Source organism: Sceloporus occidentalis, unplaced genomic scaffold (assembly GCF_023333645.1).
Source record: "Sceloporus occidentalis isolate IW3139 unplaced genomic scaffold, rSceOcc1.0.p SCAF_3, whole genome shotgun sequence".
In the NCBI taxonomy this organism is placed as follows: domain Eukaryota; kingdom Metazoa; phylum Chordata; class Lepidosauria; order Squamata; family Phrynosomatidae; genus Sceloporus; species Sceloporus occidentalis.
In genome coordinates, this window is record NW_028316983.1 from 100,777,336 (window position 1) to 100,790,325 (window position 12,990).

Genomic DNA, 12,990 nt, shown 5'->3' on the forward strand with positions numbered 1-12,990 from the left:
GCTTTGTTGTTGTTGTTGACTTTGCTCTGAACTAAGCAAAGTTGGGGAAAGCATGATGTTTCCCCAAAACTCCAGTTACCTCAGATTGTTTTGGTGTATGAACAGCTGGATCAGGTGCCATTCAGCCCAGTCCAGTTATCCACATAAAAAGAGCTGTGCCATCCCCCTTTCCCATGCTGAGCAGTGCAGGGAAAGGGGATGGCCAGTTTTAGGAGCCATGTGAGCAGGAGCTCTGTGTAAAACCTATTCAGCATGCTGCTGGCTTCTGCTGTGGACAGAAACAGGTGTCCAGATTCCTTGTTGATCCTGTTTCTGGGTGCCTGGGTTTTTGTCCTTGGCAGAAGCAGCAGTGCACTGGGCAGGTTTTATATGGCTCCAAAAACAGGGGATGGGCCAATGGGGACAATGAGGTGTCAACCCAGTTGGCCCATGCACACAATGATATGGTGTCTCATCGATTTTAGCCTAGTGCACATGGTTATCGTTGTGGTCAGTCCAGGGCATAATGCTCCAGACTGGACCCAGAATAAGTGAACAATCCCACTGCCAGAGCAAATGAGAAATGGAAATAATTAGTTTTATTAGATGAAAGAATGGTTTGGTGTGAAAGGAAGGTTGCCATGGTATCTCAATCTTATTTCTCCTATTCCACTCTGATTTAGACATTATTATCAAAAAAGGGGAAAAGATGAAACCATTTTGCATATGCTAACGGATATAGAGAGATGCACATTGAACGGTCATGGCTATAACATAAATGAAAACACAATCCATCTTTCTTTGAAAGTAAAGACTTTGACTAGACAATCTTTCCAGCTTCTGTTGATGAGAAATGTTGAGGCCCCTGCAGTTCTCCCCTCTAAAGGTTTTTGTTGTTAAACTTTCTACTGGTCTTCGAAGGAGGATGCTACCAAATGAAGGATTACCCTCTGTAAAGTAGGCTACATGGTCACCCTAGAGGGCAGTGGTGATGATAAGCCAATCCACAATGCCCTTCTTTATTCCATTGACTGTAGGGCTCAGAAGCCATTCCTTTCCTCAGAAGTCAAAATAGCAACAATCAGTATTGTAACATACAGAAGAAGATTATATTCTATGGACTTAGAAGCAGTATGCAGTTATTAACATTATTACTCATCAGCAAAGTATTTTTTTTAAAGAGGAAGAGTTTAGAAAACAAACATGCCCACCAATGCTATTAAGGAGTAGTAATACATCTAGATTTTCAGCTACTTTTTTGCAATACGACTGAAGAGTTTAACATTATTTAATTGTCACACACAGCCAGTGTCACAGTTAGTATGAGTAAACAAAATTAGTCAGGCTTAATTAGTCAATTTACATCCAGTGCAGTACATAATACATCCTTGGGAGGATAAAAATAGTATCACTCAAATTTATTTCATTACTCAGAATCTGGATCTGAAGTTGATGCCTCATCCTATATTCATTAACCATGAAGAAAGCCCTTTATGTTTATTGCGGTTTATTTCTAAGGTCTCCTATGCAGTACACAATGAATGCATATTGACATCATTTTAATTGCCATCTCTCCATCCTGTGGAATCCTGGGGTTTGTAGTTTTGTGTGGTAATTAAAATTCTCTGCCATAGAACTCAAACAATTCACCGAACTACGATTCCCAGATACCATAGGCTGAAGCCATGGCAGTTAAAAGTGGCATCAAAGTGCTATCACTGTGTAGTGTGAAAGAGATCTTAGTCTACATGTATAAGATTGCACTATGAAAGATCCACAGCTTCTCGTTCTGAATTTGCAGTGTCAGCTTCAAAGGCCTCACTGAATGAACTGAAAGAAGCTTCTCAACTCTTTTCACATGCTCCTTGATTGCGGATGTGTATTTTCAGACTTTAATTGTTTTTTTTTTCACTTGATGCAAATGATGGAGAAATCTAAGATATTTACATTAGTGGGGATTGGCTGCACATTAATACACTGTTCTCAAGATAATTTTATTCTTTTTCGAAGGAGAAAATATTGGCTAAGCATGGTGCTTTACACAAGGAACTCTTTCCGAAAACATTTTACTGTCTGAAGTCCAAAACACACTGGAGAAATAATCCAGTTTGAGACTGCTTTAACTGCCCTGGCTAAGTGCTAGGGAATCCTAGGAACAGTAGTTTATTGTGACAGTGAAGGCTAAATGTCTCACAAAACTACACTCCTCAGAATTGCCTAACAGTGAGCCTGTTAAGTTAAAGTGGTCTCACACTGGATTATTTCTGCAGTATGCTTGGGACCTGAGATAGGGATACCCCCCTGCAACCCTCTGCAATCGAACTGAAGATGCATACTACCCCAAAACAAGCATGTTATTTTGGTACATGTAACAGAAAATCCCACAAACCACTGTCTCTCTCCTTGGCAGTAAAAATAATACAATAATAATAATTAATGGTTTGCTGTTCTTTCCTTAGATCCCAAATCTGCTGTCTGAAGTTATTTCTTCACTCTGTCTGATGTAGGGCTCACCTTGTTTCCCACCAACCTTCCTCTCCCAATTTCCATTTTTTTACATCACAGGTCTCCAGGAAAAAAAAAATGAGTCAGAGAAGGGTTTTGTTGTTGTTGTTAATATTGACTGATTCACTATTTGCTTGCTTGTTGGATGGAAACATTTTAAATTCACCATCCTTACAAATGGTATAAGCATCCTGGTGTATAAATAAAATTAAAACAGTCAATGTTATATAGAATTGAATACCCAAACATGCCATAAAGTCAGAAAAAGCAGCCAAGAAAACAGTCCAAATTGACTAATTAAAATAGCTTGGCAAACAAAGAGGTTTGAGGAAGTGCCAAAAGGAGTTGCAAATTTGGCATCAGTGGCACTGCCGTGTAGAGGGTCATCCAAAATTTGGTGCTATAAATAAGATGAATTTCTCCAGTGATGCTGATTATTCACCTGGGTGCTTGATGGAGACCTCTTCCTGGTGAGCCTCTGTCACAGCCAAATATGTATAGCACACATTTGTATCTCTTTCTTCTTTACCAGCCTGTTTTGTGTTAGACATGAAATGGCCTTCTGACATCTCCCATTATTACAATGAGTTTTAATTACTCACCGAGACATACACAGCTGCAAAGGCTGCCAGGGTGGCGTGTTGTGAAGGGAATGACTTTCTGTAAAGGAAGGGCATTCAAATTAAATTTCTCACTTAAAAAGACATTCTGCTAGAGCAGGTTTAAAAATAACCAAAGCGTTAGGTAGTCCAGAAATCATATTTAATGTACAAGATGTAATCAGGGAAATGATCATTACATTATGGGTTATTAAAAATTCCCCTTTTGGTATTTTAGAGAGAATCGCTGCTATCTTATATTAACACATATTAACAAAAATAACATATTTCAATAACACTGCTTAAACCTCTCAAAGTCAAATGGTCTGACCTTTTTTGGGAACAAAGGAACAAAGTTCTGAAATTACACAAAAGAATTAGTACTGCATAATAGTCTAGGAACAGATGAATTTATTAACTTCAGTAATATATGAAGAAATAATTCACCTATTAGTTAAACCTTGCATCTTTTGCTTCAGAATTGGCATCAAGTCACTCCTTGGACTGGTCATGTGGACTGGTTTTGTATATCTGGTCACTGGCTGGTTTGGAAGGGAAGCTAAACTGATGGCCACAATCCCATTAGTGAGTTTCCGTTTTGCCCCATATATCCTAGGGTTTAATATATGTCTTCACTGACAAGGAAACCTTTGGCACAGCTCGCAAATGATCACATGCAGAGGCTAGGTGCTTTATCTCAATGATGACTGGAGAACCACAGATTACCCAAACCTGATTTATGTGACACCATGAGCAATAGAATGGACTTGTGTGGTATAGTGCTTGCATGTTGGACTAGGGCTGCATCTGCACTAGAGAGTTAATGTACAGTAGTTTGATGCCACTTTAACTTCCATGGCTCAATGCTAGGGAATCCTGGGATTTGCTGAGATATTTAGCTTTCTCTGCCAGAGAGCTCTGGTGCCACAACAAACTACAACTCACAGAATTCCATAGCACTGTGGCATGGCAGTTAAAAAAGCAAACTGCACTGTTTCTGAAGTGCAGGTGCAGCCTAGGACTTCGAGAGTCCAGGGTTTCATCTGCACTGCAGAAATAACATGGTTTGGTTCCATTTTAATGGCCATAGCTCAATGCTATGGAATTCTGAAAGTTGCAGTTTTGTGAAATATTTAGCTTTCTCTGTCAGAGAGCTCTGGTGCCACAACAGACTACAAATCCCAGATTTCCATAGCATTGAGCTATGGTAGTTAAACTGTGCCAAACTGCATTGTTTCAGCCATGGAAACCCACTGGGTAATTTTGAGCAAGGCACACTCTCTCAGCGTAAGAGGAAGGCAATGGAAAGCCTCCTCTGAATAAATCTTACCAAGAAAACCATGAATGATAGGGTTATCATAGTTCAGAGTCAACTTGAAGGCGTGTCATATAATATGCAGTCTCTTAGTTCAATACAGCTATATTACAATATGTAATGTTTGGAAAGCTGATTAAGACCCAGTGTCATAATTTCATTGCTTGGAGAGTTATACTGAGATAAGGAAACATTATGCCCTAAGCAAATAATTTGGCGCTTAATCCTTAGTATAGCTAAGGGTAGAAATAGATGTTCATTAGCAGCACCTATAAGATGTGGGTACTCTTAACAGGTGAAGAACAGCTGCACAACTGGCTGGTAGTTTGTAGGGTGCTTAACCTTTCTTTCCCTCTCTCTACCACTGTTTTTGAGAGGGAAGGCTTTCTCTCTCTTAAAGTAAAACTATAATCCTTCATTCCTCTTTTTTAAAACCATGCAAAAAAGATTATTGCTATAAAGAACATTTCCCAAACCAGATTTAAAAACTGCTGCCTGATTACTAAGCAGAAAAGGTCCTTCAACACTGTGTGACATATGCAAAAGCAACAGAATGTGTACTGACCTTTATATATGGGGAATATACATTGGAAATAGATGACAACGTAAAATGCATTGCATGCCTGGTTAGAATGTCAATGCATTCTTAAGGGTAAATGGGTTTCTACATAGCTCTGAAGATTATATACATATAATTTAAAAGAACAGAGGTCAACCCATATTTCTAATGTTATTCTTAGTATGTTAGTCTTTCCTGAATAATTCATGAAATCCCTGGCCCCAATCACATCCTGCTAGTGGCAAGTGCTTTCATCTGGATGTGTGTTTATAGGTCATTATGTTTTTATGTAGCCATGAGTCCTGTTGAAGCCAATATAGGATTTTAATGAACTTGCAGACAGGCAATATGAATCTCCTTTGCAAACATCTTTCTCAGTTGAATACAGTCTGGGGAGACAGCATCAGAGCAAGAAGAATCTGTACAATCAATTGTTCTTATACCGTATTTATAACTTTAATTTAAAAAGTTTAAAAAACCCACTGTGGATATGAATCAAATGTTTTGATGGAGAAAGACTAGAATTTGCTGTGTTTTTGACCCATCTTGTCATTGAGAGACGTTTTGCTCCTCTCATTGCTTCGGCTTCTCTCATTTGTCACCTGGCTGGCAGTCCCTTCACAAAGCCAGAGAATGCTGGTGACACTGGAGTTGCGTGGTGGGGGATAATCTGGTTTTGCTTTTAACAGCGGGTCTTCAGTTTTAATGGCAGCCCTACCACAGCTGCTCCAGGTTTCACAAGAACTATCCAGATACTGAATCTACATTGGGAATTAAAGTTCAGAACCTGGATAGCTCTCATACCATCTGCCGCAGCTGTGATACAAAAAAGAAAAGAGTTGGATTACTCTACAGGTCCCAAGTTACCAGATGCCTTTCCTTGCCTGAATCTGCACTGCAGAAAAGTTTGACATCACTTTAACTGCCAAGGCTCAGTGTTATGGAATTCTAGAATTTGTAGTTTTGTGATATTTTAGCCTTCTCTATCAATATAGCAATAGCAAGTACATTTCTATACCGCTTGCTGATGTACTAAGCGGTTTACAAAGTGTAAGCTAATTGCCCCCAACAAGTAGGGTACTCATTTTAGTGACTTTGGAAGGATGCCAGGCTGAGTCGACCCAGAGTCCTTTGCTGGTATTGAACTCAGTCTTGTGGTTTGTGAGCTGCAATACAGGCATTTAACCACTGCGCCAGAAGGGTTCCATATCAGAAACCTTTAATTCCAAAACAAACTACAAATCCCAGGATTCCATAGCATGGAGGCATGACAGTTAAAGTGGTGTCAAACTGCATTATTTTTGCAGCGTAGATTCAGCCCTTTATGCTGCAGAAAAGAAGAACTAAAGAGAAGCTGGGTTTTTCTATCACCTCTGTTCAGAGACAAGATGCCTTTGGCTTTCTCTAGTTTTTTCCTCCTCCTTTCCCATCCACTTTTGCTTATGTGCCAGAAATTTTACACTGTAAGTCTAAGGGACTTGGGACTGTCTTACTACTGCTATCTGTAAGCCATTTTGGGAACCTTTTAAGCTAATGAGACAGATAAACACGTCTTCTCTTTGTAAAAACCTAGAAATAATAAATGCAGTCATCATGAAATGGCAGTGAATACATGTCCTAGTCTTACTGTTATTGAAAGATACACATACATAGATTTGGATAAAATTAGATGTCAACACATTCCTGATTCTCAATAAAAAAGACTGAATGCACATATGCTTTTAAAAGTATCTGCTTCTATCTAACCTTCCATCATTGATGATCATGGGATCAGGTCCTGAGCAAATATCCTCCACAATGTAAGAATTTTCAGAGCAGGATACATTGAGGGATGTATAGTTAGGCTTGCATACAGTCAGGAAATATGGTGTTTGATACCCAGTTGACAGCTGTATAATATCAGTGATGAGAGCTGTGGCACAAAGGCCAAATACATGGACACCTAAAGAAGAAGCAGAAAAAAAAATTCTTAGATCTTTGCAAGAATAGATACAGTGCTTCATTTTTGTCCAGGGATGATAAACTGGTGGCTTGCTGCCTAAATCTGTCTCTCTAGATGCATGATAGGAGAGAGACTGAGTGGCTCTGCCACCTTTTAAATAATGGTTCAAAAATGTCTGTTTTCACACAGGACAGTGGTTCAATGGTTTTCACAGAGGACCTTAAACAGTCTTTAAATGTTAGATTTTTAAAAAAGATTCGCTTTGCAACATCTCGACTATACCTTTGTGTATGTTCTCCAGAGGTGTGAAACTCTTTCTTTTAGGAAAAAAGCCAACATTATCATCAGGGCTGGCCTTGCCATTAGGTAGAATAAAGTGAGGAGGGGACACTTGAGATGGTGAATGTTGGGATGCAGCAGCAGGAGGTTTGAAGACAGATCTGTGTCTCAAGCTGTATACACTTGTAATTGATTCTGTGGTGGCTGGTGGCTTTTATGTCAGGTGGGCACTGAATCGATTCTGGGCCTTAGCCTGAAACTTTTTTTTTAAAGTCAACTGTTGGGCAATTTTCCAAGTATTAGAAACATTCAAACAGGCATTTTGTGGAAATGTTTTTGCTGGAATGGACTATTTTGTACTACAGGAATATTCATATGTTTGAATAAACAAGCCTTCTTAAAGGCAAAGGAAAACTGTCCAGACATATTATACTTGCAGAGTTTATGTAAGCACGCAACATATTATCTCAATATGCTAGATTTCCTAGTTAACCCACCATTCATTCCCTTCCCTCTTTCCGGCATCTCTGTTGTATTATGAAACCTATGAGTAGGGGCTTTTAATTTTCATATATCACTTAGAAAATGCTAGAAATTTTATAAGTGAATCACCACCACCGCCACCAGCAATCTCCAATTTTAAAAATAGCAAATGTCTCACAAAATGTTTTGGGACCACTGCATTTTGAATCTTCCCAACTATCCCATGACCATAAGGGACAGGAAATGTTGTGGAAGCATGGATTCTCATGATAGCCTCAATCCTCATAGTGTCTAGTGTAAAATGTTGCGAGGAGTAGAGAAATCAGTTGGCAACACAAAGCCACTTTGGATGGTATCCCGACAGTGAAGGTAATTTTAAATCCAGTCCCTCACGTTTCTGTATTGTTAGATCTGAAGTTGCAACATGCTCATCCAAGTCTAAAAGACCATGTCTAAAGAAGCATCAACACCAGGAATTCTTCATTAAAAAGGATTTGCTACAACTTACCAACAAAACGGACAGCTCTCCTGAGGAAAGAGTTGAAATTGCAGCCCCCTGCATTGATATTGGGCTCTGTGCCGATACCGTTCCGACGTTTTGAAAGGCAACAGTAGAGAATGCCTTCGCCCACCATGATCTACAATGAAAAAGCAAGGGTATAAGATAACTATAACAGCTATTTGACCAAGCCAAGACTTGATTGAAAGGATTCATACATAACTGAGGTAGAACAACCTTCAATCAACAAAGTGTGTGTTATTAATATTACTTCATAGACACCTACTGATTCAGATTTCCTGAGCGAGGGCAGAGAAAATGGTAGCACACGATGCTGTATGTTCATTATCATGAAAACGTCTTGTTTGTCATAGCGATATACTGATCCATTGACTGAGATTACAGTTGAGCTAGGATCTGGACATTGGTTTGTGGATTTTGGGACTGAAAGGCAGACTACAAACATTTTAATAATGATAAAATCTTCACAAGAAAATAAACGTCTACACAGGCCTGCCTTTGCACAAAAACATTCTCGCTGAAAAAGGGACTCTGGAACAATACACCAGCAAGCCCAAGGCTATTAAATAATTTTAAAAATAGTATGGAGAGTTGAACTCATATTTTAAATTTGCAAATATAATATGCTTGGGGGGCACTTTGGCCCTTTAAATGCTTTGGATTATAATTTTCATGATCATGAACTCACAATCAAAGCACCCCCGAGAGATGGCCAGTGAGTGGTTGCAGTACTGCCATTTAACCACTGTGCCACCAGGGCTCTTAACAATGAACCAGACATGACTGTGGGAATCTATGGAGTAGAATAATTAGACTGCATAAGAAGAGTGAAAAACAGCTATCAAAAAGACCCTGACAGTTAAAAGGCATGTGATATTTTCTGCAACTGCATGAGATGACCTGACCTTCTTTGCCATGTTTTCTGTGTACAATAGCTGGAACATCACCCCCCCCCCCCAAACTTACTAAATACTTCCACAGAAGATTATGCTAACCAAGATGTTTTCTTGTTTCTATATTGGTTTTTTTTCTAGTATTTGCATCCCCCCCCCCCCCGGCAGCTCTATCAGTGCAACATAGGGCTAATAATGTTGTGTGCCTTCAAGTCATTTCTGACCTACAGCAACCCTAAGGTTAATATATCACATTATTTTCTTGGTAGAATTTATTCACAGGGGCTTTGCCCTCATTTTCATCTGAGGCTGAGAGTGTGTAACCTGCCTGAGGTTACTCAGTATTTTTCCATGACTGAGCAGGGATTCAGCCCTGGTCTTGAGTTGTAGTCCAGTGCTCAAACCACTACATCACATTTTGGTGAATGTGAAAATGCTCCCCCTTCTTAATGCAACTTTCAACATTAGTTGTAAAGCTCTCCCACCCCCTTTGGTACTATTGTTCTTCTATGTACTGTTGTTTTCTTTTGAGTCTTCTCAGCTTTATGCTCACTGTCATTGAGCTTCATCTGCTATGGTGACTGGCCTGATATTGTTGGTGATATTACAGTCCAGCTTGATCACAAATGTCCATCAAAAACAAAACAAGAAATTATGAGGACTGCCAAGGCAAAGCAGCAGCACGACAGAACAGAAAAGACATTTGGCAGCACTAAGACAATGCAAATATTCCACAAGGTACGGATGGAAGCAATATTCATAATTATTCATTTCCAGAGTGAAAAATGGGACCAGAATCCTGTATGGGATTTATGGATGCATAAACATTGTAGTTATGGTCAGTGGCATATCAAACATTGGTGTCATCCGGTGTAGATACTGGAGTCAGGGTTGGTGGTGGCAGCCTGCCCTGCCCTGTCCACCTGCCTTCCCATAGATACCAGCCATGATCCAGCCAAGGCACTAGGGAAGGAAGGAGTGGCAAGTTTGCATATCTTCATCCCTCCTTCCCTAATACTTTGGCTTGCTTAAGCAAGTTAGCCAAGGTACTGGGGAAGAGACGGGAACAGGTGTTCCTGTCCCACTCCTCTCTCCTGATGCCTTGGCTATCTCAGGCAAGCTTGCCAAGGCACTAGAAAAGGTGGGGGGCATGTGCGCATGTGCCTGCCCTCCCTTCCCTGATGCTTTGGTTAGCTTGGGCAAGCCAGAAAGAGCCAGTAGAGCAGAGAAAGAGTTGGTACTGGTAGCAGCACTGAACCACCCGCAGCTGGAGGGGGGGGGGAACACCAGGTGTCACCTTACCTCTGGTGTAGTACATACTCCATACCCCCTAGTGATGCCACTGGTTATGGTGCTATGCAGTGAATCCCATCCCAATCTCCCCTCCCGACTTATCAGTAGCAGCTGATGTGACCAATTGAGGGCTATTCTCCTGTCCCTTGGGAAGCAGCTGACTGATGGTCCTATTTCCTCTCATGAGAAATCTCAGACAGAAGAAGGACCTCTACCACAATTTCTTGTTGCGCTGGAGATCACTCACAAATGAGGAGTGGGACTGTCCACCAACTGCTTCCTGATTGAAATTGGAACAAATCCCACCTGTCAATCACAGTAGCTGCCTTCCAGTAAGTGAGGCTTGGGAGACTAAATGAGGGGCTACATAGGAATCATGTATAACAGTCACAATTGTGTAACCTTAGGTTACCTGTTCACAACTGCAATAGAGGATTTTGGACTTTATGAAGCCAGGAAAATTTTCTCTTCATATTTGGTCTTGTGTAGGATTTGTAAAAATGATATTTTTTTTGTAAAAATATCCTGCTTTCTGTGCAGGAAATTGAGCTCCCCCAGAAAACAAGTTTTCTGCATAGAAAACAGTTAACAAAAACAAAACCCGAAACAAACCTGCACATTTTTCCTTGCAGAATAATTACTCTGAAACACTTTGAGATGTTTGAATATGGAGAGAATACTGTGAAGGAACATTCAGTTTTTTCCACAGTGGGAAGAAAGCAATAATAATTATTCATCCCCATATGCAAAGATGAAATAGTTGAGGTTTTATAACCCTGCTATGTGGTGAGGGTTTGTTCTCCATAGGAATGTATCTACATAAAGTACATTAATTCTGAGATGAAAGCACACTGTGAAAATGCGTGAGGAGAAAATCATGCAGTGCAAAGTACTATTGTTCACTGTTTCAGCCAGCCAGCCAAACAGCCACAATCTCTTCTACAATATTCCATTCTATTTCCACTTCTGTTTTCCATCTTTCCCACAGAATCCTCACTTTTCATTATGTTGCTTTTGCAGGGAGTTCCCTCCTTTTTGGGCACTTCTGCAAAACTTGGAATTCTTCCATATTGGCAGACACTTCCTTTTTACACATGCAAAATGTGACGTTTTAGTTACATAAGCAATAACACAAGTGCCTGTGGATTTGGAGCTATTGTAGTTGTATCATCTCTTGAGTACATAAGTCCAGGTACTCTCTTGAATGCTTCTATCTGTGGGTAAATCTTTCACCTACAGAATATTATATCTGTATTCTTGTAAAAAAGATTTAAAAAGGAAGGCTTGTTTAATTGGGCCAAAAAAATAATTATTAATCTCAGCTAGAGGAGACTCAAGAAAGCCAGCATGGTGTAAGGGTTTGAGCCTTGGAATAGAACTCTGGAAAGCAGAGTTCAAATCCTGGTTTGGCCATAGAAACCCACCAGGTGACCTTGGTCAAGTCACACTCTCATAGCTTCAGAAGATGGCAAACCCCCTCTAAAGAACCTTGCCAAGAAAACACTGTGATAGATTCACCTTAGGTTTACTTGAAAACACACAACTTGAAGACACACAACAAACAAAGAATAGACTCAGTGCATCTGTAAAACCTATAAGTGTTGATTTACTAGATGTTCAGTTCACTGAGTTGACTTCAGCTGGGACTAACAATTAGATTTATGTCTTACTCACAATTCTACTTGACCCCTGAAACAATGAATTTACAGAATGTTCTGTTTTTTCTTAACTTGTGTTGCTCCCAAAGGAATTTACTATTTCTTTTCAGTGTATCTTTGGGGTCATTCACACTTCTTTTTTTGAACAAAGAGATTTGCATCGCTACACTGATTCAGAACCAATTCCAAATCGGTTCAGTGTTTCCACTATGTTTACTGCAATTGAATCTCTATGTGCCATTTTAACCCTGTTGCCGTTCACATTTGCCACTGTATCGATTTAAATGGAGGCATCTCCATTTCCAGGAGCGATGCAATATGATCTGAATTGATTCAATAGCATGGTCACACTATCAAAGATGAGGATCGTTGTGGCTCTTAAAAAAAGAAGCACTAAGGGGTCTGGTTTTTGCACAAGTTTAAATGGGCTTTTCAGCTGTCCCATTGTAAACTGCACCAAGTGCAGTCAGGACAAGTATTAACTTAATGTAAATAAATCAGTTCCACACCGGTTTATTTCCGTAGTGTAATGAGGCCTTAGGTGGCTGCCACACTACAGTATTAATGCAGTTTGACACTGGTTTAACTGTCATAGTTCCATCCTATGGAATCCTGGGGTTTGTAGTTTGATGTAGCAGCAAAAGCCACAGCTCTGATAGGAGAAGCTAAATATTTGACAAAACTAGAATTCCATAGCGTTGAGCTATGGCTGTTAAACTGCATTAATTCTGCAATGTAAAATTGCACTGAAAATAGCTGATGAATTGTTTCCATATGCATGCTCAACCAGGGCTGGCTCTTCCACCAGGTAGAAGGTGGTGGCTGCCTCAAGCAGTAAATGATGGAAGTGGTGGTGAAGTGCTGGAGTCAGAAATGCCTTTAAGACCCACAACAACAAAATATAAGAGAGGCATTTCCTCTTTAATTCTGTACTGAAGTTAGAATGGCAGAAACAGTTAGTAAAT

General features: G+C 40.0%; 1 protein-coding gene across 1 annotated transcript in view; it reads right to left on the bottom strand.

Moving 5' to 3' along the window:
• The window catches only part of LOC149316488 (phospholipid phosphatase-related protein type 4-like), a 64,424-nt gene that overhangs the window by 14,923 nt on the left and 36,511 nt on the right, over positions 1 to 12,990 (bottom strand). The window contains exons 3-5 of the mRNA XM_089515650.1: positions 8,170 to 8,299; positions 6,704 to 6,899; positions 3,087 to 3,144 (exon numbers count right to left, since the gene is read on the bottom strand). Of these exons, the coding sequence (XP_089371776.1) occupies positions 3,087 to 3,144; positions 6,704 to 6,899; positions 8,170 to 8,299 (384 nt within the window). The remainder of the gene's footprint in view (positions 1 to 3,086; positions 3,145 to 6,703; positions 6,900 to 8,169; positions 8,300 to 12,990) is intronic.